We start from the raw sequence: 25,865 nt of genomic DNA, 5'->3' as shown, positions 1-25,865 counted from the left end.
CGGTAAGTTATTCAATTATAATTATGGCTTTGCTTGGGATAAAACGACTATAAAAAGGTTGAACAAATTATTCTAGGATTTTGGGCCATATATCAGCAATTACCAGTAAAATATTATTCCCAAAATTGATCTATTTCAAACTCTTCCAATAGATAATCCTGACAAAAGTTTATCAATTGGGACAAAAAAGTTTATTATTTTGCTTTAATCCACTATACAATAGAATAAAATGTTAATTTAAAATGATGCTACCAGATTTTTGTCTTCCAAAGACTAACCTGGTTGTCTTCCTACAATGCCTGGAACAGTCTGTGTCAGCTTGGACGATTATTACCAACCTCTATACATACAAACACTATTTTAAGCTGTTACATCAGTGACATCAAACTTCCTTTAGAATCTACCCCCGCCCCCACACACACGTTAATACCTCAAGTTATTAAATGTCATTAGCCAAACATGCCCACTGCATATTGGAAATATTTTATCGATACTTACTCTACATTATTACAAATGAAATATTACAAACTATTGTGAGAAAAAGTTAATGCACATGATTTCATTCAATATATTTATAGAAAAACTTTAGTACTGAACATATCAAGTCTTATCTAATGGAATATAGAAGATATTACCATGTTTTCCCGAAAATAAAACTCTTATATTTTTTTGAACCCTGCAATAAGCGCTTGGCCTTATTACCATGTACGCAAAAGCCCGATTGGGCTTATTATCAGAGGATGTCTTATTTTGGGGGAAACAGGGTACTCCATTCATGCATTTTTTTCCAGGTGTGAGTCTCTGCAAAATTGCTTTCTAACGAAAGGACAAGCTTCACTCTTCTAAAACTCCAGAGTCTGTTGAGGAATGCAACTAATAAATAGTAAAGATTAGCAAATGAAACCTGCTTGGCCTCTCAAATATAGATACACACATGCAGGTTCACCAAATATGTGAATGCAAATAGTGCAGGATTTGATTAAATAAGCTCTGACTTTTAAGAGTTAAGTAATTTCATTTCCATAGTTCTCCTAGAGGTTTGTGCTGCGCTTCTTGCATAGCCTCTTCTGCAAAGGATTTAATTTCTTTGTGCAAATCTTCTACACTCTTCGAGGCATCGATCAACTATATTCAAAAACAAAACATACAGAAATGAAACATTTATTATTCAACTAAGAAAAAAGTGTCATTGAATGAATGCCCTAAATTCAGCTTTTCAGCTAGAGAGAAATGACTCTTTCCAACTTCTACTCATAAAAAGTTAGACTAGACTAGACTAGACTAGACTAGCATAGCATAGAATAGGAATAGGATTTTTTTATTGGCCAAGTGTGATTGGACACACAATGAATTCGTCTTGGTGCATATGCTCTCAGTGTACATAAAACAAAAGATACCTTCATCAAGGCACAACACTTACAACACTTAATGATATTCATAGCTTATAGCTAACTACCAATAGCTTATGGTTAACCAAAAACTGCAAGTACTACCAGCTAATTCTATTTTTTTAATTTAATTTCTTACCTTCCAGTTTAAAGATTTATCTTTTATCAGATGGTAAAAGCACTGGAGAACTTTCTCCTGAAAAGACGTATTCTCATAGCGTTCATTTCCAAATTCTCCTCGTTTGGCTGCTTCCGATGTGCTCAATTGAAGAAAAAGGATCAAATCTGGCTTTGGAAGCCCCACGTCAGGTTGCTTGCACCATTCCAAAGAGAAGTTCTGTTCAGAGAGAATTAAGAGCTGTAGCAAATAGTTAAAAGTAAACAAATAACCATTTGATAAGATTATAGGAACATAAATTATAGTTCTATTTGTTCACTACTGTCCATACTTTCAGTTCTCAACAGATAAGCATTCTTGTAGTATTTGTATCTTGACAGCTTTTACCTTGTAGAAATATTTGAACGTAAGACCTTTACATACAGTACAACCAGATGTGCTGCAAACTACGACCCTTCCCCAAGGATATTGTCTATTCTGCTAAAATTCCCATAATATTTAGATACTCGACAATGACTGGGACTTTTGAGAACAGTACCCAATGTATTAGGATAAATGCTAATTTTTTAGGGAGTTTAAATAGGATTAAATAGGCCAGGCTGTTTCAATTTTATTTATTTATAACTGCCTTTAGCCAGTAAACCAGAGTCCAATAAAGACAAATAACCATATACAACAAGCAATCTTAATGTTAAAAGGGATTTCCTGTCAAAGCCTTTATACTAACAAAACTTTGCAACACTGCAAAATGTATTAAAAAATCTTATAAGCAAGCAGAAAATTGACATAAACTGATTCCCAGGGTTTGCTGCTAGAAAGGGCAAAATAAAATTTTGCTACAATGCTAGGCTAGTACATTTCTGATTTACTCACTTCTTTTGCACCTGTGAAGGCTACTCCAGAAAAGGCGTATCTGTCCACTATTAGAGTGACACCTTGGCTTAATTTTTCTTTAATAGATGGCCTAAACAAGAGAATGGTATGTTATTTACCAAAAATAAAAATAGATTAAGTTACAATATTAGCATTCCATGACTATTCATTTAGTGTGTGGGAAGGGTCAATGTTCATACATCTTAGGGAAGAAAGCAATGGGCGATTTCAGTACTTCTCCTTTATATAGATTACTTTTAAGACTGCATTGTTTCATAACATCCTTTAATATAATGAAGATAATATACCAAACAAATTGGGCTACTTCAAAATTATAACCAATTATAATTAGTTTTATAACAATTAATTCATTGGATAATTTTTAAAGGCATATATAGTCACTGGCACTTGGGAAACTCTTTAAGGTCAGTAAAATGTGTTTTGCTAATACCATAGTTTTCAGTGCCTTCATTTTGTTACTTACAGTTTAAAAACTGGATTATGTTTTTGAGAGTCAATTTGATGTCGTTTTAAGATCAGAAATTGAGAGATCATGAGTTCTGAAACCAGCTGTGTGATCATGGGCCATCATTCTCTCAATCTTAGGAAGGAAGCAATGGCAAACCACTTAAGAAAACCCTTATTATTTATTTATTTATTATTTATATTTTTATACCACCCTTCTCCGAAGACTCAGGGCGGTGTACAGCCAAAATAAAACAGTAACACAGCAATTAAAACCGTATATCACTAAAAATATAATTACATTTGGCTAAAAGTTAAAAATAATAGAATAAAATTATAAAAACCCTATAAAACCCCATTAAAATTCCCTTTAGGCCAGCCTTGCTCAATGAAATAAGAAAGTCTTGAGCTCGGGCTTAAAGAAAAGATACCTTCATCAAGGCACAACACTTACAACACTTAATGATATTCATAGCTTATAGCTAACTACCAATAGCTTATGGTTAACCAAAAACTGCAAGTACTACCAGCTAATTCTATTTTTTTAATTTAATTTCTTACCTTCCAGTTTAAAGATTTATCTTTTATCAGATGGTAAAAGCACTGGAGAACTTTCTCCTGAAAAGACGTATTCTCATAGCGTTCATTTCCAAATTCTCCTCGTTTGGCTGCTTCCGATGTGCTCAATTGAAGAAAAAGGATCAAATCTGGCTTTGGAAGCCCCACGTCAGGTTGCTTGCACCATTCCAAAGAGAAGTTCTGTTCAGAGAGAATTAAGAGCTGTAGCAAATAGTTAAAAGTAAACAAATAACCATTTGATAAGATTATAGGAACATAAATTATAGTTCTATTTGTTCACTACTGTCCATACTTTCAGTTCTCAACAGATAAGCATTCTTGTAGTATTTGTATCTTGTCAGCTTTTACCTTGTAGAAATATTTGAACATAAGACCTTTACATACAGTACAACCAGATGTGCTGCAAACTACTACCCTTCCCCAAGGATATCGTCTATTCTGCTAAAATTCCCATAATATTTAGATACTCGACAATGACTGGGACTTTTGAGAACAGTACCCAATGTATTAGGATAAATGCTAATTTTTTTAGGGAGTTTAAATAGGATTAAATAGGCCAGGCCGTTTCAATTTTATTTATTTATAACTGCCTTTAGCCAGTAAAACAGAGTCCAATAAAGACAAATAACCATATACAACAAGCAATCTTAATGTTAAAAGGGATTTCCTGTCAAAGCCTTTATACTAACAAAACTTTGCAACACTGCAAAATGTATAAAAAAATCTTATAAGCAAGCAGAAAATTGACATAAACTGATTCCCAGGGATCGCTGCTAGAAAGGGCAAAATAAAATTTTGATACAATGCTAGGCTAGTACATTTCTGATTTACTCACTTCTTTTGCACCTGTGAAGGCTACTCCAGAAAAGGCGTATCTGTCCACTATTAGAGTGACACCTTGGCTTAATTTTTCTTTAATAGATGGCCTAAACAAGAGAATGGTATGTTATTTACCAAAAATAAAAATAGATTAAGTTACAATATTAGCATTCCATGACTATTCATTTAGTGTGTGGGAAGGGTCAATGTTCACACATCTTAGGGAAGAACTCCAGAAGAAAGCAATGGGCGATTTCAGTACTTCTCCTTTATATAGATTACTTTTAAGACTGCATTGTTTCATAACATCCTTTAATATAATGAAGATAATATACCAAACAAATTGGGCTACTTCAAAATTATAACCAATTATAATTAGTTTTATAACAATTAATTCATTGGATAATTTTTAAAGGCATATATAGTCACTGGCACTTGGGCAACTCTTTAAGGTCAGTAAAATGTGTTTTGCTAATACCATAGTTTTCAGTGCCTTCATTTTGTTACTTACAGTTTAAAAACTGGATTATGTTTTTGAGAGTCAATTTGATGTCGTTTTAAGATCAGAAATTGAGAGACCATGAGTTCTGAAACCAGCTGTTTCATGGGCCATCACTCTCTCAATCTTAGGAAGGAAGCAATGGCAAACCACTTAAGAAAACCCTTATTATTTATTTATTTATTATTTATATTTTTATACCACCTTCTCCGAAGACTCAGGGCGGTATACAGCCAAAATAAAACAGTAACACAGCAATTAAAACCATATATCACTAAAAATCTAATTAAATTTGGCTAAAAGTTAAAAATAATAGAATAAAATTATAAAAACCCTATAAAATCCCATTAAAATTTCCTTTAGGCTAGCCCTGCTCGATGAAATAAGAAAGTCTTGAGCTCGCGCTTAAAGATAAGAAAACTGCAAGGGTTAGTTCAGGTAGTCTCTATGTGTCAACATGTCTCAAAGGCACAAAAAGAGATAAGTCTTTACAAGAATTTCAGTACAAATTTTTGGGTAAGTTTATATAATACTGCACCAGAGTTGCAATCTTATGGCCTAGGAAATTGTGTTATAATTCTAAGCTCATTTCGCTGTCTTTTCTTACATTATTATGCTATTCTGTACTATACCTGTACCGGATTTAAATGGGTGGTAGAATCTATTCTTTAAAAAACTTTTGGAACAATATCCTTTAAACTTGTGTTAAAGATAGTTTGCACTTGCTTCATGATGTTATTCTACAACATTTCTTTATTTCAAATATTTTACCAGCATGTCTATATCATAATTCTGAAATTTCTGGATCTTGACAAGAGATAGTACTCTTTTCCTGATTTTGTTCCCTGGTTACCTTTCCCATCCTTTTCAGGAAATATGTCCAGAACAATCCTATCTTTTTTTATTATTATTATTATTTGCCTTTATATCCCGCCCTTCTCAGAAGACTCAGGGCGGCTTACACTATGTCAAGCAATAGTCTTCATCCATTTGTATATTATATACAAAGTCAACTTATTGCCCCCAACAATCTGGGTCCTCATTTTACCTACCTTATAAAAGATGGAAGGCTGAGTCAACCTTGGGCCTAGTGGGGCTTGAACCTGCAGTAATTGCAAGCAGCTGCTCTTAATAACAGACTGTCTTACCAGTCTGAGCCACAGAGGCCCCATCTGCGTTGTTAGTGCACTTTTTAGGGCAGAAATAAGAAAAGGCACTCTGCTTTATCTTCCCAGAAATAATGCTTAACCTCTTGAAATAATTCTGCTAATTTAATTACATGCTAGTTTATAGTAACAAGTGCTTAATATAAATATTCAAATTCCAATCTGCTTCTTTCACCTTTTTCTGAAAAGAACTACTGAAGTTTTGAATGTTCTTGGGAGAAGGGGCTTTATGCCCGATTTCCTTCTTGGAACTGAAACTGAGAAGGGCTTCTAAAAATTTATTTTTTATCTTAGGATATTCTACACAGATCACAGGATTGAAGCCTAACACAATATTTGAAAGTTATACATTCATAATTTTCCCAAAGTAAAATGTGAAATCAAATTGGATTTAATGGGAAATATTTGGACCCCCTAGTACTAAATAAAAAATTATCTTACACTTGCTCCCAACGATTCGCAGAAAACAGTAGATGTACTGTGTGGTCCTCCAAGTTGTTTTTCTTTTCCAAGTAAGAACTTATTAGCTGTCCAGTTTCTGTTGACCTTTCTATAATAAATAAATAGGAAAAAATGAAATATCACACACTTCCTCAGTGTCTCTTCTTTAAACATACAGCACATGAATTAAACATGCATTACATAAAGTGCCACTGCTTTATCTGATAATTTTTATCTCTCTCAAAATTCAGTTGAAAAGTATGGCATGACTTCAATATGCAATTAAAGTACTGTAAAGTACATACAAAGATTATGATTCCATGTTTGTTAGTTGCACTTCATGTCTTGAAGTGTAGGAAATAAAGCTGTATGTGCCTTCCCCTCTTTAGTGCCATAATCCAAATGAACATGCAAACAAGATCCTAATGGAATATTAATTTAGTTAAATACTGTATGTACAGTGGTGCCTTGATATTCAACTGCTTTGAAACCTACTGAATTTTGTACTTTTGATATGAACATTTTGTCCCAGTACTCATTGTTTGTTTGGTACTCAATGCACAAGCTAAAACTTGTGTTGGCTGCCTTGTGATTCACTGCATTATTCTTTATGGGAAAAATTTGGTACTCATCCCGTCTCCTGGAACCTGGAACAATGAGTACCGAGGCACCACTGTAACAAATAATTTGCAGTGAAAATAAAGGAAACATTATTTAAAATTTCACTAGTATGCTGAAAATGATTAAATGTAAGCATATTCTGTACAGAACCAGCTGCTGAAAATGCTAGTTCCAAGTGCTCCAATAGTAAGATCTTAAAGAAAAGCTTAAAAGTGTAGGGCAGGATAATTTTGAGTATTTATTAACTATAGATTAATCACAGATTATAATAAAGCACAGATGGTGTACAACACTTTCCCTATCAATAGCACTAATGGAAAACCCGCTTAGCATTACCATGTTTTTCTTCTACTATCAGTTGCTCAATAAATATAAATTCAACCATGTCATCTAAACCATGCTTGTCTGGTTCTGAACGGCTGTATCCATTGAGTTCCAGTCTGCTCTGCGACATTCTATTGAGATCATTTTTCTCTAACTAAATTAGAGGGGACGCCATTCCTGCAGTGTGTATCCACTCTGAGGTCTGCACTCCACTTACCGGGAAACCTGAGAAGTTCGGCCTGATGCCCTCCAGCCCAGAGGGCCTCCACGAGCCTTTGGCTCTGTGTGCTTTTGCCTGCTCGGTCAACCCCCTCCAGGACAATCAAAGCCCCGCGTCGGCCCGCCATTGATACACCCTTCCAGTCTCTACCCGAAGCAACAACCAAAAAAAAACAGTCACCGAACTTGCAACTTCCCGCGCTTCACAAGTCATAGAAATGATACTTCCGGCGTGCAGAGCGGCCCTACTGTCGCCATGGTAACCAAACAGGAAGGTGAACCCGGAAACGCGCGAACATTTTCTTTACATGAGGTCCTGGAAAAATACCAAGAAAGAAGGTTTAACTAGAAGGTGGGCGGGAGAACACACCCGAATTTCCTTTTGAGCACCAAAAAGAACTACGAGTTAATGAAAGATGCGAGCAAGGAAGCCGATCGCCCGGTGCTTCGTCGCTTCTTCTCGCTTTTATCTCTTAACCTACCGTATTTATTAACCACCAAGTCTTTTTGTGGCTACCTTCTAACAAATTCCATACAGTGTAAAACAGTCGCCGATTAATTTGCAGGGGGTAGGTGGAAGAACTGCACGCGCTGCGAGATAGGTTTTAGAAATCATTTTTTAAAATACGGGATTCGGAGCGGTAACTCTTTCAAGACAGCGGGAGAAGCGATCGCGGAGGACTTTTGTATGCAGTATTTTTATTTAGCGAGAGAACGTCCTTAGCTCATTTGAATGAATATATATATTCAAATATATCGGATATATTTCCGAGGATTTTTATTCATGCTTAATAAGTACGCCAAACCTCTGCTTCGGATGCTGAAGGCTGAGCACGTGGCACTCCCTCATTTATCCCCATAACGAACCCTGCACGAGATTGGCTGCCTTCAATCAACTAAGCGGGGAATTGGAAGGATTGGATCTTTTCAAACCATTTCTGCAAATTAACCACGACAGATAAAGCATCACTCTCAAAATCTGTTTCCCCTCCCCCTTAATTCTTTTCATTGGAAAAGAACCCTCCAAAGTAGCACGCTTTGCTTTATAACCGAATCCGTTGTGAAAAATATTTATGTTCAGGGTTTGACAAACGGGATAGCAGTTCGCAGCCCGTTCATTTCCTCATCGTGGCGCGACTTAAGTGGCCGGAACAGGACAAGGGGAGAACTACTTTGAAAAAACAAATACGAATGTCCAAAAGACTTAGAACCGAGAACGTTAGGCATCCAAACTGCATTTGATATTAAGCAAAGGCTTGACGGAGAGAGGGTTTCCTTGCAGCCGCGCCCCGGGGCCGTGTCGTGCAAACTTTCCAGCGTCCAGCCAGCTGGGGGAGAAGCTGTGCCCGGACGGCTCCCGGCCTTCCAGTCCTCGTCCCCGCCTTCTTATTGATAGGCGGCACGGTGGCGGCGCGACCAATCGGTGGCGGCGCCTCATGACTATGCGATGAAAGCTTGGCCGGCCATTGCGAAGGCTCCGGGGTGACAGCGCCGAGCGCGCGACGGCTGAAAGGTGGGCGTCGGCCGGTTGGTTGGCGGTTGGCTGACTCGAGATGGCGGCAGCGGCCTTGTATTTGGAGCACTACCTGGACAGTGAGTGAGTGCGGCGTTGGGGAGGGTTGAACCGCCGCGTGGTCTCGCCGGCTGTTACAGCTGCGTCATAGCCCCGGTGTGTGTGTGTGTGTGTGTGTGTTGGGGAGGGAGGGGTGGTGCGGAGAGGAACTAACTGGAGAGGTATTTTTGCTGCGTCACACCTCTAACCGCACCGAAAAACACATTCAGCCGGATCTGGGGCTGTAGTTGATGGTCTTGGCCTGTAGGGGCCGCTTCGTCGCTCCTCGCCATCAGTGCCACCTGTAAGCTTATTACACCAACACTTTAAACTTGGAGCATTTTCCCAGGTGACCGCCCCGTTTACAACAGCCCCCCCTTCTCTTTAAAGAACCTCGTGGCCATGAAAGAATTTCCTTTTTATTCCTCGCTGCAAGTCGGCGCAGTTGCTTAAAACGGTTACTTTAAAACACTTTCAAGAGCAAAAGCGAACCATCTTTTACCGATTTTGATCTTGAATCAGTTGAGCCGTCGCGGAATTTTTAAAGCGAACTTGCATTCTTCCGACTGGCTCAGACCGAAAGCTTCCCTTCAATACCGACGAGAGAATTGTGCAAACGTCGAAACGAATGCTCTCATTACTGAATTCAGAACTGCGGTGAGGAAAAAACTCCCAAGAGGCAACGAGGAAAGAACCAGATGTGGGCTACAGCCCAGCTTTCACTATCTACAGATAGTCCTCGACTTACGACAATTAATTTAGTGACTGAAGTTAATAACGGTGCTGAAAAAAGAGACTTATGACCGTTTTTCACACTTACAACATTGCAGCATCCCTGTAGTCAGGTGATCAAAATTCAGATACTTGGCAATTGGTTCATATTTATGACAGTTGCAGCGGGTCATGTGAATCCCCTTTTATGACTTGACAAGCAAAGTCAACCATGTTCCTAAATTGACAACTGCAGTGGTTCACTTAACAATTCTGGCAAGAAAGCTTGTAAAATGGGACAAAACTCACTTAACAAATGTTTCACAGGAGCATAAATTTTGGGCTCAGTTGTCGTAAATCGAGGACTACCTGTATAAAGGTTGAGTTGAGAATCCAGTCTGTCCCCCCTTGTTAGGCTTATCCATATACCCTCTTGGTTGTGGATGTCTCGTCCTTAACTGGAGAAAAGTATATCCCTACAAATAAGTACAGATCAGGCCTAACTTGTCACATCATTAGAGCTTGGTTTGGGGATTGCTGATATTGAATTATTGCACTAGCAAAGATCGGGAGAAGTTTTGAAGAAGTAGAAGACAGATGCCCCTCCCCCCACATCTGTCTTTGTACCTCCTGCTGCCTATACTGTTTAGAAAAGTATCAACTGTTATGTTCAGTGATTAGTTAGTCTAGGGCTCTGGAAAACTGCTTGCAACAGGAAAGATACGTTTTGCTTTTCTCCAGCCCTGAATATGCAGTGAACTAGGGTTGAAACTTAAGTAGCCAATCAGCTTATTATATTATTGGTCATTTTTTAATTTTTCCAAGGAAATTATTGTTTTATTACATGAAAACTGAAATGAAAGACAGGTGGCAGGGAGATACAACTTTGAGCAAGCAGCTGAAATAACATGCAGTACATTGAATTCTCTGAAACCCACATTTTTATTAGTAAAAGGCAGCAGACCAGAACCCAGGAATCAGCTGGGCAATGAGTGAAGTATCACAAAAGTAAGTAGATTCATGTAATAAGCTGAAGATACTTCCTTAGAAGCAAGCAAAATATTGGATTTGACAGAGGAGCTAAAGAAAGTAAAGAACCATGCTGTCACTGGCAGCCCATTTGTAGATACAGTATGTGGGAATATCAGCTTCCTGTAAGAGCTGCTCTACAAGATCAATAGTTTTATTATGAAATAAAGAAGAAAAGAAAGAAGCTGCATTATTGATATTCTTCAGCAGCAAGAACAGAAATGTCTATGAAACAACAAATTCCCACGGCTGGATGGGATGAGTGGTCTTGCAACAGAAGAACTGGAGCCTTGCATGTTGCTGATCTCTTTTATACTCCTCTTCCATATAACAGGGATCATTCACATAGGTTTTAATGTATTTTCCAATAGAAGACCGCATTCAATCCCCCTCTTACTCAGTAATACAAGAGGTTGGTGAGATGGACGGACCACTGTGAGGATAAGGAATTCTCTCAGATACCGAACAGCATTGATAAAGGGTCCATAGGATTAGAATGTAAAATGTCAGAGACATCAAATGCACAGAAAATGTTTTATCATAATGGAAAAGACATACATTCTGTGCCAAAAATATATTATACATGCTGATGATAGAAGTAAAGTTGGTAAAAGACTTCTGAGCAATATCTTCTGCCATTATCCATAATATTGTAGAAAACAGGGAAATGGCATGGTGACATTGCTGCAAGTTTAGCTTTTCTGCGCTCTCTCCCCCCCCCTCCCCCGCATAACTTCTGACAACAGAACATTCGGAGACAGCAAGAATGTTAGTGAACAGAGCAGTGTTTATGAGCCACAATTACCACTTTTAATTCCCATTCGGAGATTTTAAAGTATTTTGGGTTCTAGCAATATTTGTTTTTCAACCTTAGGCACTGGGACCCATGAGACCAAGCAGCATATGCAACTGCGAATGATGTGTGGTGGGAAGAGATCATAATGATAGTTACAAACTGTGATCAGAAATTTAATTTGAATAGGTTTGTGATATGAAAAGAATTCAGTCTTTCTATCTCTTTTTCAGGCATTGAAAACCTGCCCTGTGAATTACAGAGAAACTTCCAACTTATGCGTGAACTGGATCAGAGAACAGAAGGTATATTCAAATATACTAACTCAGATTTTTTTCAGGTAATGCAGGGATATAACTGATTGTTTAGGATCATATTTAGCCTTTGGTTTAATTTAAAAAGCCCTTTGCAAGAGATCAGTTCAGAATCATGGTAAGATATACATCCTCTCTTACACTTTATTCGTGGAAGAGAGTTGAAAAATATCAGAAAGAGAATGAGAGAAAAAAGAGGCATTAGAAAAAGAATGAGTATGTACTTTTGGTTCTAGCCCCATTCACTGTTTGTTTTAAGCTTTATCTTTCATATTACCTTCAAAGCAATATATTTCTCATTTTGCTCCTAAGCAATATAGCCTTCAATAGAAAGAAAGGTTTCCCATTTCTGATGTAATGTATATCTGAGAAGGTAAGTTTAAAGACTTGGCATACATTTTTAAACTAAAGTCGAACAATATTACTTTCCTCATCTTGACAATAATTAGTGATAAGAATCAAATTATTGAATATTTTATTTTTGTATATGACATGTTTTGAAGGACAAACAGTACAGGTCTGGTGCTGCAATGCTATTCATTAGCCAAAAGTATATTAGAAGTAGCCCATTTCTTCGACTTCGGTCCTCTGCTTGCATATGGGAAACAAGTATTGTATCTGCATTTATAAGGTATTGTTGGAAAAAAGTTTTTTAAACTATTTCAGAGGTCTGAATACAAAGGGATGTTTTCTCCTACCAGCAGAAATTTAATGTTTTAATCCTCAAAATTATTATTCTAGCCATTTACATTCAGAGAGTCAAATAATACATTAGTCTTTTCTTAACTAGCTGGTTTTTGGAGGGAGAGTGAGATATTTTGTTTAGCTCTCTTCTAATGCTAGCGTTGGCTTAGCATCCAAAATCACATATGAGATATCCAGTAATAAGCTCCATCCATCTGGTAGTATGCTTAAAGATTTTGTGGTAAAGAGATGGTTGCCAGTGAGTTAGTGGGTGAAGTAAATTCATTGGAGATTGAGATACTGAAATTTTAGAAATTGCAGTGCTAAAGACTTTTAAAATGACACTTTAGGGTTGAGATTTCCATCCTATATTTTAAAATAAATATATTTGTATTTAAAATAAATAAGTTTTGTTTTGTATGGTTTTTGAAACATTTCAGTTATAAAATACAATTAGATACTTATTGTGTTTATGTGACAATAAATCCAAATCAAATTAGTAAAACATCCCCTGGTAAATGAACTCCTAACTACAGCATCGAAACACATTTTCTTATTTCTCTACTTAGACAATTTAAGACTTTTTGGTATGATGAAGTTTGGGTTTCAGTTTTATACTTATACTGTTTCTCATTATCCTTCAGACAAGAAAGCAGAAATTGATAGTCTTGCTGCACAATATATTTCAACGGTGCGGGATCTGTCATCAGAGCAACGAGTAGAAATCTTGCAGAAGATCCAAAATGCTTATACAAAATGCAAAGAGTATAGTGATGACAAAGTGCAGTTGGCCATGCAGACCTACGAGATGGTAAGATTAAATAATAGGGCAATGATACTGCAGAAGACCAAGACAGTGCCTATGTTTATGACATTTCTTATCTAACCTTTTAGCTTGTCTTTCAAATAGCAACTTTTTTTTTAATATTTAGTAACTGCTAACTGACAAATGGAGGTGCTGTGCTGGACTTCAACTAACACCTATCATTATAAATTTTCTGATTCAGGGATTGTGTATAAGATTCTATTATTTCCTCATTTAATCTTTTGTAGAATGAAGAAACAGTAAAAGATGTGAAATCTAGAGTGAATGTATCTGACGAGTTACTAAGTAATATTTGTCAGAAATACATTTATCAAAATTTCTCTTCAGCCATATTTCTGGAATGGAGTATTGATTAGAATTTCATTGAGGAATATATTAACAGCTATGAAACAACTGAAACTCACACATTGTATTAAATCATGATTTTTGCCCCTGGCTTATTGACAGCTATAATAACTATATTGTGCACATTTGACATTGAGACATAATTCTGCTTAATAAAAGCAGAATCCATTCTTATGATAATGTTCCCTTGTTTCTGCACTTATAGAAAAATGTTTCCAATGATGTCTGGAAAAAAAAGAATTGTAACCACCACCTATATTTTGTTACTGGTATGAAGCTTCAGAACAGCTAGCAAGCAGCCAAATTTAGTGTGCATAAGTAAATGAGGAAAGACGTACAAATATTTTTGTGTGGTTTATAAAATTATAAAAATATACATGAATATTGTATATTCAGTTATTTAAAATAAATTAATGAAATATTGAAAAATGTGACCTAGTTTTATATTGTATATAAATTAAGTATTAATATATTTGATGCTTTCTTTTTTTCTCTTCCTGTTTTTCCTTTTCTTAAAAATGTTTAATTAAAAAAAATAATGTAATGGTTGGAAGGGGCATTATTAATCATCTAGTGTAAGAATCCCTTATTATAACATCAGACGGCCATTCAGGCTATGTTTATATCCTTGAATGAAGGAGAGTATACTGCCTCTTGAGACAGTTTGTTCTGTTGTTAAACAGCTATTATGATTAGGAAATTCTCCCTGATATCTAACCAAAATCTGCTTTCTTGTACTTTAAAGCTAGTCTTATTTTACCTTTTAAACATGTATCTAATTTCTATCTAATATTTTATTACAGAAAAACAGTCTGATTTTTAATTAAAATACTATTTAAGAAAAATTGTTTTCTTCAGCTCTGTGGTGTATCTGTCTCTGTTTCAGGTGGACAAGCACATTCGACGGCTAGATGCTGATCTTGCCCGATTTGAAGCTGATCTGAAGGATAAGTTGGAAGGCAGTGATTTTGAAAACCCTGTGACACAAACCTTAAAAAGTATGGATATTGTGACTAATATGAAATAGTCTCTAGAACTTGAATTAACTTTTCAGTCAGCTTCAGACAACAATCTTGGCCCTTGAGGTGTACACATATTTGTACATGGGGAAGTTCGTAATATGAGGAAGTGTATGATTGATGGTATAATTACACACTCAAATACTGGAATAGAGAAAGAAAAGACTATCTGACCAAACATGATTTATGAGATAAATTGTCCTTGGAAGAGAAAAATGAGAAAGATCCAGGGATGCAATTTTTCTGATTTGGCACATCTACTTTGTACAGGTAGTCCTTGACTTATGACCATTTGTTTAGTGACTATTTGAAATTACAGTGGCACTGAAAAAAGTGACTTATGATTGTTTTTCATACTTAAGACTTGCAGCATCCTCATGATTACATGATCAAACTTGGCTGTTTAGAATCTGGCCCATATTTATGACAATTGCAGTATCCTGAGGTCACGTGATCACCTTTTGCGACCTTTTGACAAAATCAATGGGAAGTCAGACTCACTTAACAACCATGCTACTAACTTAACTATGATGATTCACTTAACTGTGGCAAGAAAGGTTGTAAAATGGGGCAAAACTCACTTAACAACTGTCTTGTTTAGTAATGGAAATTTTGGTCTTAATAGTGGTCATAAGTCAAGATCTACCTGTACTTCAAATTGATGCTTTCAGTTAGGCAGATTTTGTGAAGAGAAGTTGTTTGAACCAGACATACCAATCTTCCTGTAACAGGACTCCTTAGCTGCCAAGAGAGTGATAATCCCTGAAACAATTCGGGAGAAACTGCATTCTTGAGATCATCCGGATTCCTGCAGGATTTACTTGTTAAGAAAAGCAAGCTGTAAATAATAAAAACTAATAATAAATAAATAAGCAGTGAAATTATAGATTAAATCCCTCAGCCTTACTCATTATACTAATTTGTATTTGAAGTCCTGCCAGCAGGTGATGCTGAACAGGAGAAGAGAAGGAAATTTGGGAATCCACCAAATTATACCATATGAATTAGTGTCAGGGTAACAGCAGTGATATGGTGCAGTAATAGGTTGTAGGAGCAGCTTGGTTTGTGTCAATATGCTTTCCTTTATGATTGAAGGGGGAAAGAGTATTAATGTGACCTTGAGGAAGTGTCTTATAATAGCACTTCCTGTAAGAAAAGCTTACTCCTTGCCTGGATACCTATGAGAAAAATTCTGAATTGAAAATGGCAATGGATAAAAGCTTCCTGTGATAATATTAGTACACACATCTAAAAACAAAATCATGCTATTTTCCTTAACAGCGTAGTTAATGAAAAATATTTGTATTTCAGAGGGGAGAATTCCAAAGGATAAGAAAACTTCCCGTGGTCGAGGCCGGCGGACATCAGAGGAAGATGCTCCAGTGAAAAAGAAACCAAAACGAAGGTTAATATTAGTACAAATTATAGGCAGGAGTTCTTGCCCCCCCCTGCCCCCCCCCGGTCAACTTTCAGTAGAGACACTTTTTTATTCCAGACTCCATGAAACTATTCTAGGGTAAGTATGTTTTGGTTTGTAGCTTTTGGTAAGAAGGAAAAATCCCATTCAGACACAAAAGATTTCAAGATTATTCAAATTAGATCTTTCAGTCTATAGAGAGTGAATAGAAACGAGTAAAGCTTAGGAACCCAACCTTTGAACAACTAGTCAAAAGCAAGAAAGTTCCTTTCCAGGTAGGCTTAAAAAGAGAAAAGTGAAACTCCATTTTGCATTTGTTTTTTGCCTTCTGTTTTGGCTGGCTTCAGATGGGTTTTTTTTTAAAAAAATACCGAATCTTGGACAAAAATACTCAATCATTGGAGAATGAGCAGAAAACAGCTGTTGGGAATATCAAGCCCTAATTTAGATATCCTAGCTCACAGAGAGTAGTTTCCATGTGCTTGGGGTAAAAAATTGAGCATTGATTGCAGTTGTAGCCTATGGGCAAAATGTGTCCAAACTAATTGGTATTGTCCATACCTTTAGCAGGAAATACTTCTTGTGACACGTGTCATTAAGGTGCTCATCTAGACTGCACTCTTAACCACAGCTCCAAAATGGCTTGTTTTCTTTTTGTTGAAGACATAGTAGACCTCCGTTTTGCTGCCAGCAAGGCAAGTTGAAATCGGACAAAGCTATCTGGCAGGAAAGTGGTATTTTTTATCAGAAAACTTTCAAATGTGGCACAGAGAAATAAGCCAAGAGAGTACCATGGTTCTGGTACTTTCCAGCAGATGTAGAGATAAGGGAAGGTGCATTGAAAGGAAGAGGAACAGAGGAAGCAAGTGAGCTAGGAGAAAGAGGGAGACAGCAGAAGAGGGGAGAAAATCCATATTCTTCCCTGTTCCCCAATTGCAGCAAGTGCAAAATGGTACCCCTGTGTAAAGACAGTGACTCCACCTGCCTCATCTGAGGCATGGCAAATGGATTGTTGTGAGATGGGGTTCTTGGGGGTTGCCTGGAGAAGTCACTCAGCTGGTAACCTAATATAAAGCTTCCCTATAATTCCTAAAAACATGTGAAAGCTTTGCTTGACCAAAGCCACAAAGGTTAATGTCTATGGGCCAGTCTGGCGATGGCCACTGCTTATAAAAGATTGCAGTTTGGAATGTACAAGGAATAAATGATAAAGAGCAAGCATTAAGGAGTGAAATGAATGAAAGTACATTGATAATTATGTAATAGATCTGAATGAAGGTGATCTGATCTTGTTTAATGCGGCTGATGGCTACTACAAGGAGATGAAGTTGCAAATTTAATTATGAATGAAACAGTAGGTGTCATAAAGGAACCAATGGCATCATCTAAATGATTGCAGATGCATATTGAAGTAGAAAACCATAGGTTTGTGACTCTTTCTCTTATGATGCAGTGAATAGAATGGAAGAGAATATTCTAATGGGTGACATAAATTTATGAATGGGAGCAAGACAAAACAGTACAGAAAAATGTTTAAGCTATTCAAAAACCCAGTGGTGGTGTCTTTCTGCTATGTATCATCTTTGAAAAAGATGTTGATAATAACATTTAAACATAAGATCGTATATATTTATATCCTGGAATGTTCTTCCAGGGATTTGAAGAATCTTGTCTTGTTTACCTTTTTTTCTAAAGAATAAAACATACAGAAATACATCTCTTCAGAGAATTTACTTTCCAGCCCTTTGATCATTCTCATAGGCTTTCTGAACCTATTGCAGTATCTTGAACTCTTTCTTGTTTATTAATATTGTGTTAAATTTTATTTCTGACTTTGAGACATCAATAATACAGGTAGTCCTCGACTTATGACCACAACTGAGCCTAAAATTTATGATGTTAAGTGAGACTGTTAAGTGAGTTTTTCCCAATTTTACAACCTTTCCTGCCACAGTTGTTAAGTGAATCACTGCAGTTGTTAATTTAGCAACTGAATCTGTTTTGCTTTCCATTAACTGTGCTTGTCAGGTCGCAAAAGTGATTACATGACCCGAGGACATGGCAACTATCATGACTCAGTTGCCAAGCATCTGAATTTTGATCATGTGACCATGGGGATGCTACAATAGTTGGAAAAGTGAAAAGTGATCATGTCACTTTTTTCAGTGCCGTTCTAACTTTGAATGGTAACGAAACAAATGGATGTAAGTCAAGGACTACTTGTACTATTTTACAGGCTTGTTCAGCATGTTCTCATCTTTTCTTTCAAGTCATTAATAAAAATGTTGAGAAATAGAAGGGATATTGACCACTTAATTGTCAACCCATCCAGATCTTGCCAACTTGCTAATCAGAATATCATGGAATACTTTGTCAGATATTTTGCTGAAATCATGATATTGGATGCACAGCATTCTCACAATTCATTAAGGATGTTTGTTGATTTAAAAAAATGCAATAGAGTTAGTTTAGCAAGACTTTAATTCAGTTTTTGAACCCCTTCTAGTTAATGACAAATTCTTAACATTCTGAATTACTGAGTCACTGACATTCACCCAATTCCACTGAATTTATATCATAGCAGATCTGAATTAGCTGATACCATCCTGTCGGTTCACCCTTCTGATGTCTTGGACATGCCAGTGGATCCCAATGAACCCACATACTGCTTGTGCCATCAAGTATCTTATGGAGAAATGATTGGGTGTGACAACCCCGATGTGAGTATTGAAATAAACCAAAGTATGACAAATGCTATCCATTTGTACTATGAGTTTAAATTTGCTGTCTAAAGCAAAAACAACTGCTAGTCCAGTATAGTATTCTTCATAAAATCACAAACCTGTCCCTAGTTCTTGCAGAGTGTTGGAATATTGAGTCATCTTGTACCCTTCCAGAAAATACAATTAATTTTGCAAGAATTTGTATTGCAAATTTGGAAAAAGCGGCATTGCAGTAGCTATTTAAAATTACACTGAAGTTTAGGTTTAAAAAGAAGAAAAAGAAGATGCAAAACAAAAAAAAATCAGTCATAGTAACACCATAGAGAGTTTGGAAAAGTTTAATTATATTTTTTAATTTGAAAAAATCTACACATTAACATTCTCCACATATCATTGCTCCATATTTTATACTACATAGTTCTCACAAACACACAGAATACATACTACTATGAAATCATGAATATATCATCAGTTAATACACTCTTGTTTCCTTTGCTGTAAAGAATAAGCTATCTAATTCTACAATGTAAGCATTTTGCAAGAAAGAATATAGTAAAAAATTTCCTATTCTGCATATGATATGGAAGGACTAGGTAGCCAAACTCACGTTGCTCATAAGACTGATGAGGAAAACATAATGCCATTCATCTTTTTTTCAACCCCAAATACAGTGTCCAATTGAATGGTTTCACTTTGCTTGTGTGGATCTCACGACCAAACCCAAAGGAAAATGGTATGTACCATGAATTGTTTACTTTTTGTTCTATTTCTTTATAGATCATTTGTCCCAAGAAGATTGAAAATACTGTTGCCAAGCTATATTTGATTCAGTGCTTTCTAAATTATTGTGGAAGAGCTATCCTTTGATATTTGAGCTTATAAAACAACCCTTCCTCAATCTAGCAACCTTCTGAATGTCCTGGAAATTATAGTCTTAACATATCTATCAGATTCCAGTTTAGGGAAAAGTGGTCTGCAATTACTGTAAGCATATTTGTTGGGAAACATATTCCACTGAATTTAGGAATGTATATCGTTCAGCAAATTGCTGTACGAAGAAATGACTATTCCTTTATTTGCAAATATCACTGAAATCTGTGAGATTTATATTTTAGGATTTATACATCTGCGTATTTGCAAATCTAAATTGGCAAATTAAAAAAATTACATATCTACACATGTAACATACTGTACATATCTTATGTGGGTCTAGTATGTTTAGGCCAACATGCAGTATTGAATGAATGAATGAAAATAGGGGAAGTGAATACATCTGTGATAATATTAATAGGGGACATGAGATCCCCAGTGGTCTTTGTGCTAAAATCAATTTATTCCTTTCTCAAATAACAGTGGTTTCATAGAAGTATATTGGGCTAAATATAATGCTTCTCTTTTTTTAGGTACTGTCCTCGCTGTGCGCAAGAGAAGAAGAAGAAGTAGAAATGATGTATAGTATGAAAAGAAAAGTTTTAATATATTCATATGTTGCAGTATATTGTTTTCATCACCAACCCATCTTGTTTGGCCTGAAGCAATGCAGTAGCCAGGTGTTCTCTTTATTAGCCATGCGAATCATAAAAGTGGGGTATACAGGAAGTTCATTAGTAATGATTATTTGGGTTACAAAGTGCACTTGGTCACTGTAATCAAAGATATGAAGTACTTAAGGATAGATCTGCACTGGAATTTCTAATATACTGAAACCTGTGAAAACTGCCTGTGGCCTTTCATGTGAATAAGATAGCATCTTTTGTTGTCACAAAATGTAGTCACTTTCACCAGCGCCATTTCACCGGCAGAATGACATGTTTTCTCTTGTATTTCCAATGCATCCTCTAAAATTATTTTAGAGATTTGGAATGAGCATTGGGAAACAGGTTCAGAATGAAGTAAGAGTCCTATTATGTGAGGATATGCTTGCATAATTTTTGATGCAAACCTTTGCTTTGCACAATAAATTTATGAAATCTTTTAAATCTTTATTATTGTTAATAAGATGTAGAATTACTTAGTTCACTTTTGCAGGTAGATTTTCCATTTGACTCTGTTAAGGAGTGGGTTGAGGTTTTCAACGTGCAATTTTGCCACTTTGGAAATAAGTTTGCAAAGTTATATTTCACAAAAAGAATAGAGAATTTGTTTTTGATTAGGAGAGTTCACAATGCTTATTTCAAAATGCTTATTGTTTCTGTGTGCTGTCCCCTCTGAACTTCATTTTGCTTTCACTGAAACTGGATGCATTGCTCTCATTCCTGCTGATAATCAATACCTGTGATATCAGTATAGTATAAATCCCTCATAAAATAAGATTTAATATTTTAAAATAAAGGACCAGGAAAACTGGACCAGGAAAACTAGTTTTCAGGAAATAATAGTTTTAGAAAATGAGAAGTTCCCATAACTGCACAAAAGTGTTTGATAGAATGTTATGCAGTATGTTCCTGTTCTGACTTCACTGAGATACTTTCTACTACCCACTGTAAATATTGGCATTCTTTTCTGATCTTCTCAGGTAAGAGATAGGCATTCCCTCCCCCCCCCCCCCCAAACATACACACACGTTGCTTTTTGTTGTCCATCTGTCATTCTCTCATAGGTAGTCAAGGTTTGCATGCTTTTATATAATTCATCAACCTGACAATTCTGTTCAGCTAGACAAAAACATAACACTTGTTCACCAAGGAGTCTGCCATACAACCTTCAGCTTTTAAATAGTATATTTTAATTTAAAAATAAAAATAAAAAGTGAAGTCAGTTTAAATGGAAGGAATACCCTTTTGAAAATATCCAGTTGCCCAATTTGCTAAAATTGGTTTTAGCTTGTAATGTAAAAATGATTGCCAGAAATGATAGCAATCAATACCTTTCTTTAAACAATTGTCACCATTACATCTGCAGTATCAAAATGAACTCCATTTCAATCTGGAAAAGCTGATCTCTAGAATGTTGCAAAACCCTCAAAATGGTTAGTTTACATTTAGAAAAAAAATCTTATAAGAGTTTGGTTTTTATTATGGAAGAATGCAAATTCATATAGTTTTATACACACAATTTTGTAGTTAGTAAGGCAGTTCATTTATAGTATTCTTTGTACCATTTTATGTTTTCTGTAACTGTACTTGCTTTCTAAAAGTGCAAACTGCATTAATTTCTTACGAAGGAGAGAAGAAACAACATTGTAGAAGTCATGCCACAGGGTCCTTATATGCTTCTGAAATGTCGTATTGTTATACAGTGGTACTTCGGTACTCGTTGGTTCTGGGAGGCGCAATGAGTACCCAAACTTTTTTCTTCTATAAGGAATAATGTCAATAATATGTTCCCAAACCAAAAACAATGCACATTTTAAGGCAATATGTAAAAAGCTAGGATTGTGTATCATTACTTTATATGAGAAATAAGCCTAAAAATTAATAAATTGATTAAATAAAATAAAAACTTCACTTGTACTGAGAAAAAAAATACAAAAATACACAAAATGACCACAGAAACTAAGATAAGACTACAAGAGGATGTGCACAGGGCAAGGACTATCACGTTACTAACAGGTCACCCTTTGTTTTGGCTGGAAAAGTTATGAATCATGAGGCAACTGACACCTTGTGTGTTGAGTCCCAAACAAACAAGTACCAGGACAAAATTTTCTCATCAGAATGCATTGAGTACCGAATTTGAAGAGTTTCAAAGCAGTTGGGTACCAAGGTACCACTGCATAGCATTCTGTTTTCAGCATTAAGGAATTTTAGAAGACAGGCTTTTACCGAAGTCTCTGCCCTAAGTTATGGTAAATTTCTAGAAGAGAGCAAAAGATAAATGTGAAATTGTGGGTGTACTATATTGATCTGCTATAAAATAAAGGGTGCCTCTGTAGGTAGTGGTGCATCAGTTGACTAATCTTTTACAGTCTGCCAGATGCTTGGTAGTTGTTTTACAATCCCAATTGTAACATAATAAAAATTATATTGAGTACCTTATGGGATTCTTGAGCAAAGTTACGTAGTTTTTATAATAGCCGCCAAGTCAGTTTTTCTAGCCTCCAATAAAACAGTATGCATTCTTATTGACAGCTGTTTTTGTAAGAATTCACAGATCAGTAGTTCAGTTATTAACAAACAGTAATTGTGGTGTTTAGCCTTCCATTCCAGATTTAGAAGAAAGTGACATTATATTACAATTGCAATTACTTTTAAATTGTTTTTCCTGTCAGTAAAGAGTACAGTATTATAGGTTGATGGTAAAGGCTCTTTTTATATAATACCAACAATGACAGCTGCTACATTGTTCCTGAAGCAAATTAGATTGTTAATTTATCATAAACAAATTCTTCAGTCCCAAGGAATTAGGTATTTGGTATGGGCAAATGAAGAATGGATGCAGTGGCTCAGTGGCTAAGACACTGAGCTTGTCGATTGAAAGGTTGTAATTTCAGCTGTTTGAATCCTTAGTGCTGCGTAACAGGGTGAGCTCCCATTACTTGTCCCAGCTTCTGCCAACCTTGCAGTTCGAAAGCACGTAAAAAATGCAAGTAGAAAAATAGGGACCACCTTTGGTAGGAAGGAAACAGCGCTCCATGTGCCTTTGGTGTTTATTCATGCCAGCCACATGACCACAGATCATGACCACTTTGGACAGTGCTGGCTCTTCGGCTTTGAAACAGAGAGGAGCATCACCGCCTAAAGTTGGGAATGACTAGCACATATGTGCGAGGGGAATCTTTACCTTAACCTTATGAGTGAGTGAATGAGTAAAATTTCATCATCCAATTTTTGAAAAATGGTATTGGACTGAGCAATTGTTCCATGTTGACTTGTCTATTTTGAAAGAAGGCTTTGCATTGATACCAACTAGTTTATTATTGAAGTTTTAAAATCCTTATTGATTTTGAACTTGTCACATTGATTCTTGTCTTTTGAGAAACTATTCTCAATGTTGCTTGTACAGTATCCTGTTTCATTATTGAAACTTGAATGTGAGAAGCTGAATACGTTTTAAAAAATAAAGAACTCCATTTTTCAAAAAGAAATGTTATCTTTTCCCCATTGTTTGTCATAAATAAATGTCACAGCGTAAATTTTCTAGTCATAGCTCTATGTTTATGTTTTCTTTGTAAATGAAGAGAATATTATAAATCTTTTTATTAAAATGTGAAATGTATTTTTGATCATGTTATATTAGGTATATTATAAATAAAGTATTTTTGAGGACAAATATATGGATATGTTTTGTTTGTTTCCGAGAAAGAAAATAGTGCACAAACTAGAAGTGAATTTGTTTGCAAACAAAATTCTATGTATCTATCTAGATATCTATCATCTATCTCTATCTAAAGTTTGAACTTTTAAGTCTTGCTTCAAAGTTCTTGGGAAGAAAACTCAGTTGCGAAGTTGACTTTTATTTTAAGCTCCACTCCAGGAGCCCTTTGAATATTTACATTTCACTTTTATGCTTTATCTGGAGTATAACTGATAATTGAAATGGAAGTAACCCACTTTCACCACTGTATAACATTATCTTATAGAAAACTATGGAAGAAGAATCATTGGCTTTGACCAGTTTCATTCCATTATTGTTCAAAACATCTAGTTTAAAGCTTGTACATTTGATGGCATAACCACTTTGAATTCAAGTCTAGCAGTTATTGCAGTCACAATATCTAATTTCCTGTCTATTTCTAAAGTATAATTCAGCCTTTACTATTCTAATGATAATCTCCCTGCATTGGATGATTTATCAGAACAATATTTCCTTAGGATGATTACAGGATTTTGTAATCCTCCACTTAACCTTTACTTTTCTAAATTTGACTTTCATTTTAGTTGCGAGATTTTAAATCCAAGTAAAATCCTGATGACAAATCTCTATTTTTGCAACTCAATTCACTTCAATCTTTTATTATGGCTACAGACTAAAATAGAAATTAAAACATTAAAATAAAATAGAGCAAAACAAAACATAATGGCTATTAGAATTAATGGTGATAATCAATGGTAGCCAGAGTCTGCCTAACTTTACGGATAGTATAACAGAATTTAACTATGTTTGGAGATGCTGATAGTAGTAACTACATAGATAAGAATTTCTGTGTTATTTTTCTGTGGTAAGGAGATAGGAGTCTGAGTCCTTACAGAGGGTGCAATGTAACAGGGTAAGAGCTATAGTTTGAATGATCCCCTTGTCCACAGGGGCACATTCTCTGCTCACATGGGACCTCCAGTGTGTGGAGAGAGTTTCAACGTGCTCACGATTTTTTATTTTAACCTTTATTTATTTATTTATTTAGTCACAACAATATACATAAGCATCACACAAAAAGATTATATAGTATATAAACCTAAATGTTTACGCTGATAAACATCATAAAGCATGATAACGTTTTACGAACTTTGGAAAGGAAAGGGGCTAGAAAAAAACGTTTACAATTTAAATATTAATGATTTATTTAAATAAAGAATGAGAACTGATGTTTATTTACTGACTTTCCAGTTACATTTTAAAGTCTGGGTGGGTGGGAAATTGAACACATTTCTATCTTCCCCCCCGCCGCCACCGCCTTTCTTCTGTGGCCAAAAAGCCAAGTGGGTGGGGCAAGAGATAGTTTCACTTTCAGACCCTCTCGAAGAACCCGCTATTTTAATACGAGCGTTAACCAGAATATTAACATTGCCATGTTCTCCCACCCACCCCCCAGATTTTGAAAATACATTCGTTAAACTTTAAAACGTCAAACGATTGTATTTTTCTATGGCCGCTTTGACAGCCCTGGGGGGCGTTAGGCTATGACCGATAGATGGAGAAGCTTCTGTCCTGAATCAGCGGAGTGAATGGTGCACATTAAAAGTAGAGATGCAGCGCTGCGAGAGAAAAGTCGGGAAGCAGGAACGCCACCCACATTCATTCCTGATCGATTCAATCGAGCTTAGGCCACGAGCCTTTAAGC

General features: G+C 35.9%; 2 protein-coding genes across 5 annotated transcripts; one reads left to right on the top strand and one right to left on the bottom strand.

Moving 5' to 3' along the window:
* Positions 1-8,372, bottom strand: DTYMK (deoxythymidylate kinase). The gene is made up of 8 exons (XM_058189131.1): positions 7,511-8,372; positions 6,349-6,457; positions 4,259-4,349; positions 3,406-3,603; positions 2,864-2,949; positions 2,380-2,470; positions 1,528-1,725; positions 1-1,125 (listed from the first exon to the last, which is right to left on the bottom strand). Exons 1-8 carry the CDS (start codon positions 7,638-7,640, stop codon positions 1,015-1,017), a joined length of 1,014 nt encoding a protein of 337 aa, XP_058045114.1. The 5' UTR covers positions 7,641-8,372; the 3' UTR covers positions 1-1,014.
* Positions 8,373-8,911: 539 nt separating this feature from the next.
* On the top strand, positions 8,912-22,390 carry ING5 (inhibitor of growth family member 5). 4 transcript variants are annotated; one of them, XM_058187047.1, is made up of 8 exons: positions 8,912-9,105; positions 11,831-11,902; positions 13,240-13,406; positions 14,653-14,764; positions 16,097-16,190; positions 18,787-18,922; positions 19,597-19,658; positions 20,329-22,390. In XM_058187047.1, the coding sequence occupies exons 1-8, from the start codon at positions 9,066-9,068 to the stop codon at positions 20,366-20,368; spliced, it is 723 nt and encodes a 240-aa protein (XP_058043030.1). In that variant the 5' UTR covers positions 8,912-9,065; the 3' UTR covers positions 20,369-22,390. The 4 variants fall into 4 exon arrangements, with proteins under 4 accessions (XP_058043030.1, XP_058043029.1, XP_058043031.1 ...); XM_058187046.1 differs by having other exon boundaries at positions 8,922-9,105; positions 18,784-18,922; XM_058187048.1 differs by having other exon boundaries at positions 8,972-9,109; positions 18,784-18,922.
* The last annotated feature ends 3,475 nt before the right edge of the window (positions 22,391-25,865 follow it).

The sequence above is a fragment of the Ahaetulla prasina genome, chromosome 6 (assembly GCF_028640845.1).
Source record: "Ahaetulla prasina isolate Xishuangbanna chromosome 6, ASM2864084v1, whole genome shotgun sequence".
NCBI lineage: Eukaryota > Metazoa > Chordata > Lepidosauria > Squamata > Colubridae > Ahaetulla > Ahaetulla prasina.
The sequence above is the reverse complement of the archived record's forward strand: the minus strand, read 5'-3'. Positions and strand labels throughout refer to the sequence as shown.

Bases quoted from the DNA above. Each gene is read 5' to 3' on its own strand.
- DTYMK (XM_058189131.1), bottom strand. From the start codon at position 7,640: ATGGCGGGCCGACGCGGGGCTTTGATTGTCCTGGAGGGGGTTGACCGA. The intron at 6,458-7,510 runs GTAAGTGGAGTG...TATTTATTATAG, and splicing joins CGAACTTCTCAGGTTTCCCG to AAAGGTCAACAGAAACTGGA. The intron at 2,471-2,863 runs GTAAGTAACAAA...TCTCTTGTTTAG, and splicing joins CATAATCCAGTTTTTAAACT to GCCATCTATTAAAGAAAAAT.
- ING5 (XM_058187046.1), top strand. From the start codon at position 9,066: ATGGCGGCAGCGGCCTTGTATTTGGAGCACTACCTGGACA. The intron at 9,106-11,830 runs GTGAGTGAGTGC...TCTCTTTTTCAG, and splicing joins TTTGGAGCACTACCTGGACA to GCATTGAAAACCTGCCCTGT. The intron at 11,903-13,239 runs GTATATTCAAAT...ATTATCCTTCAG, and splicing joins ACTGGATCAGAGAACAGAAG to ACAAGAAAGCAGAAATTGAT.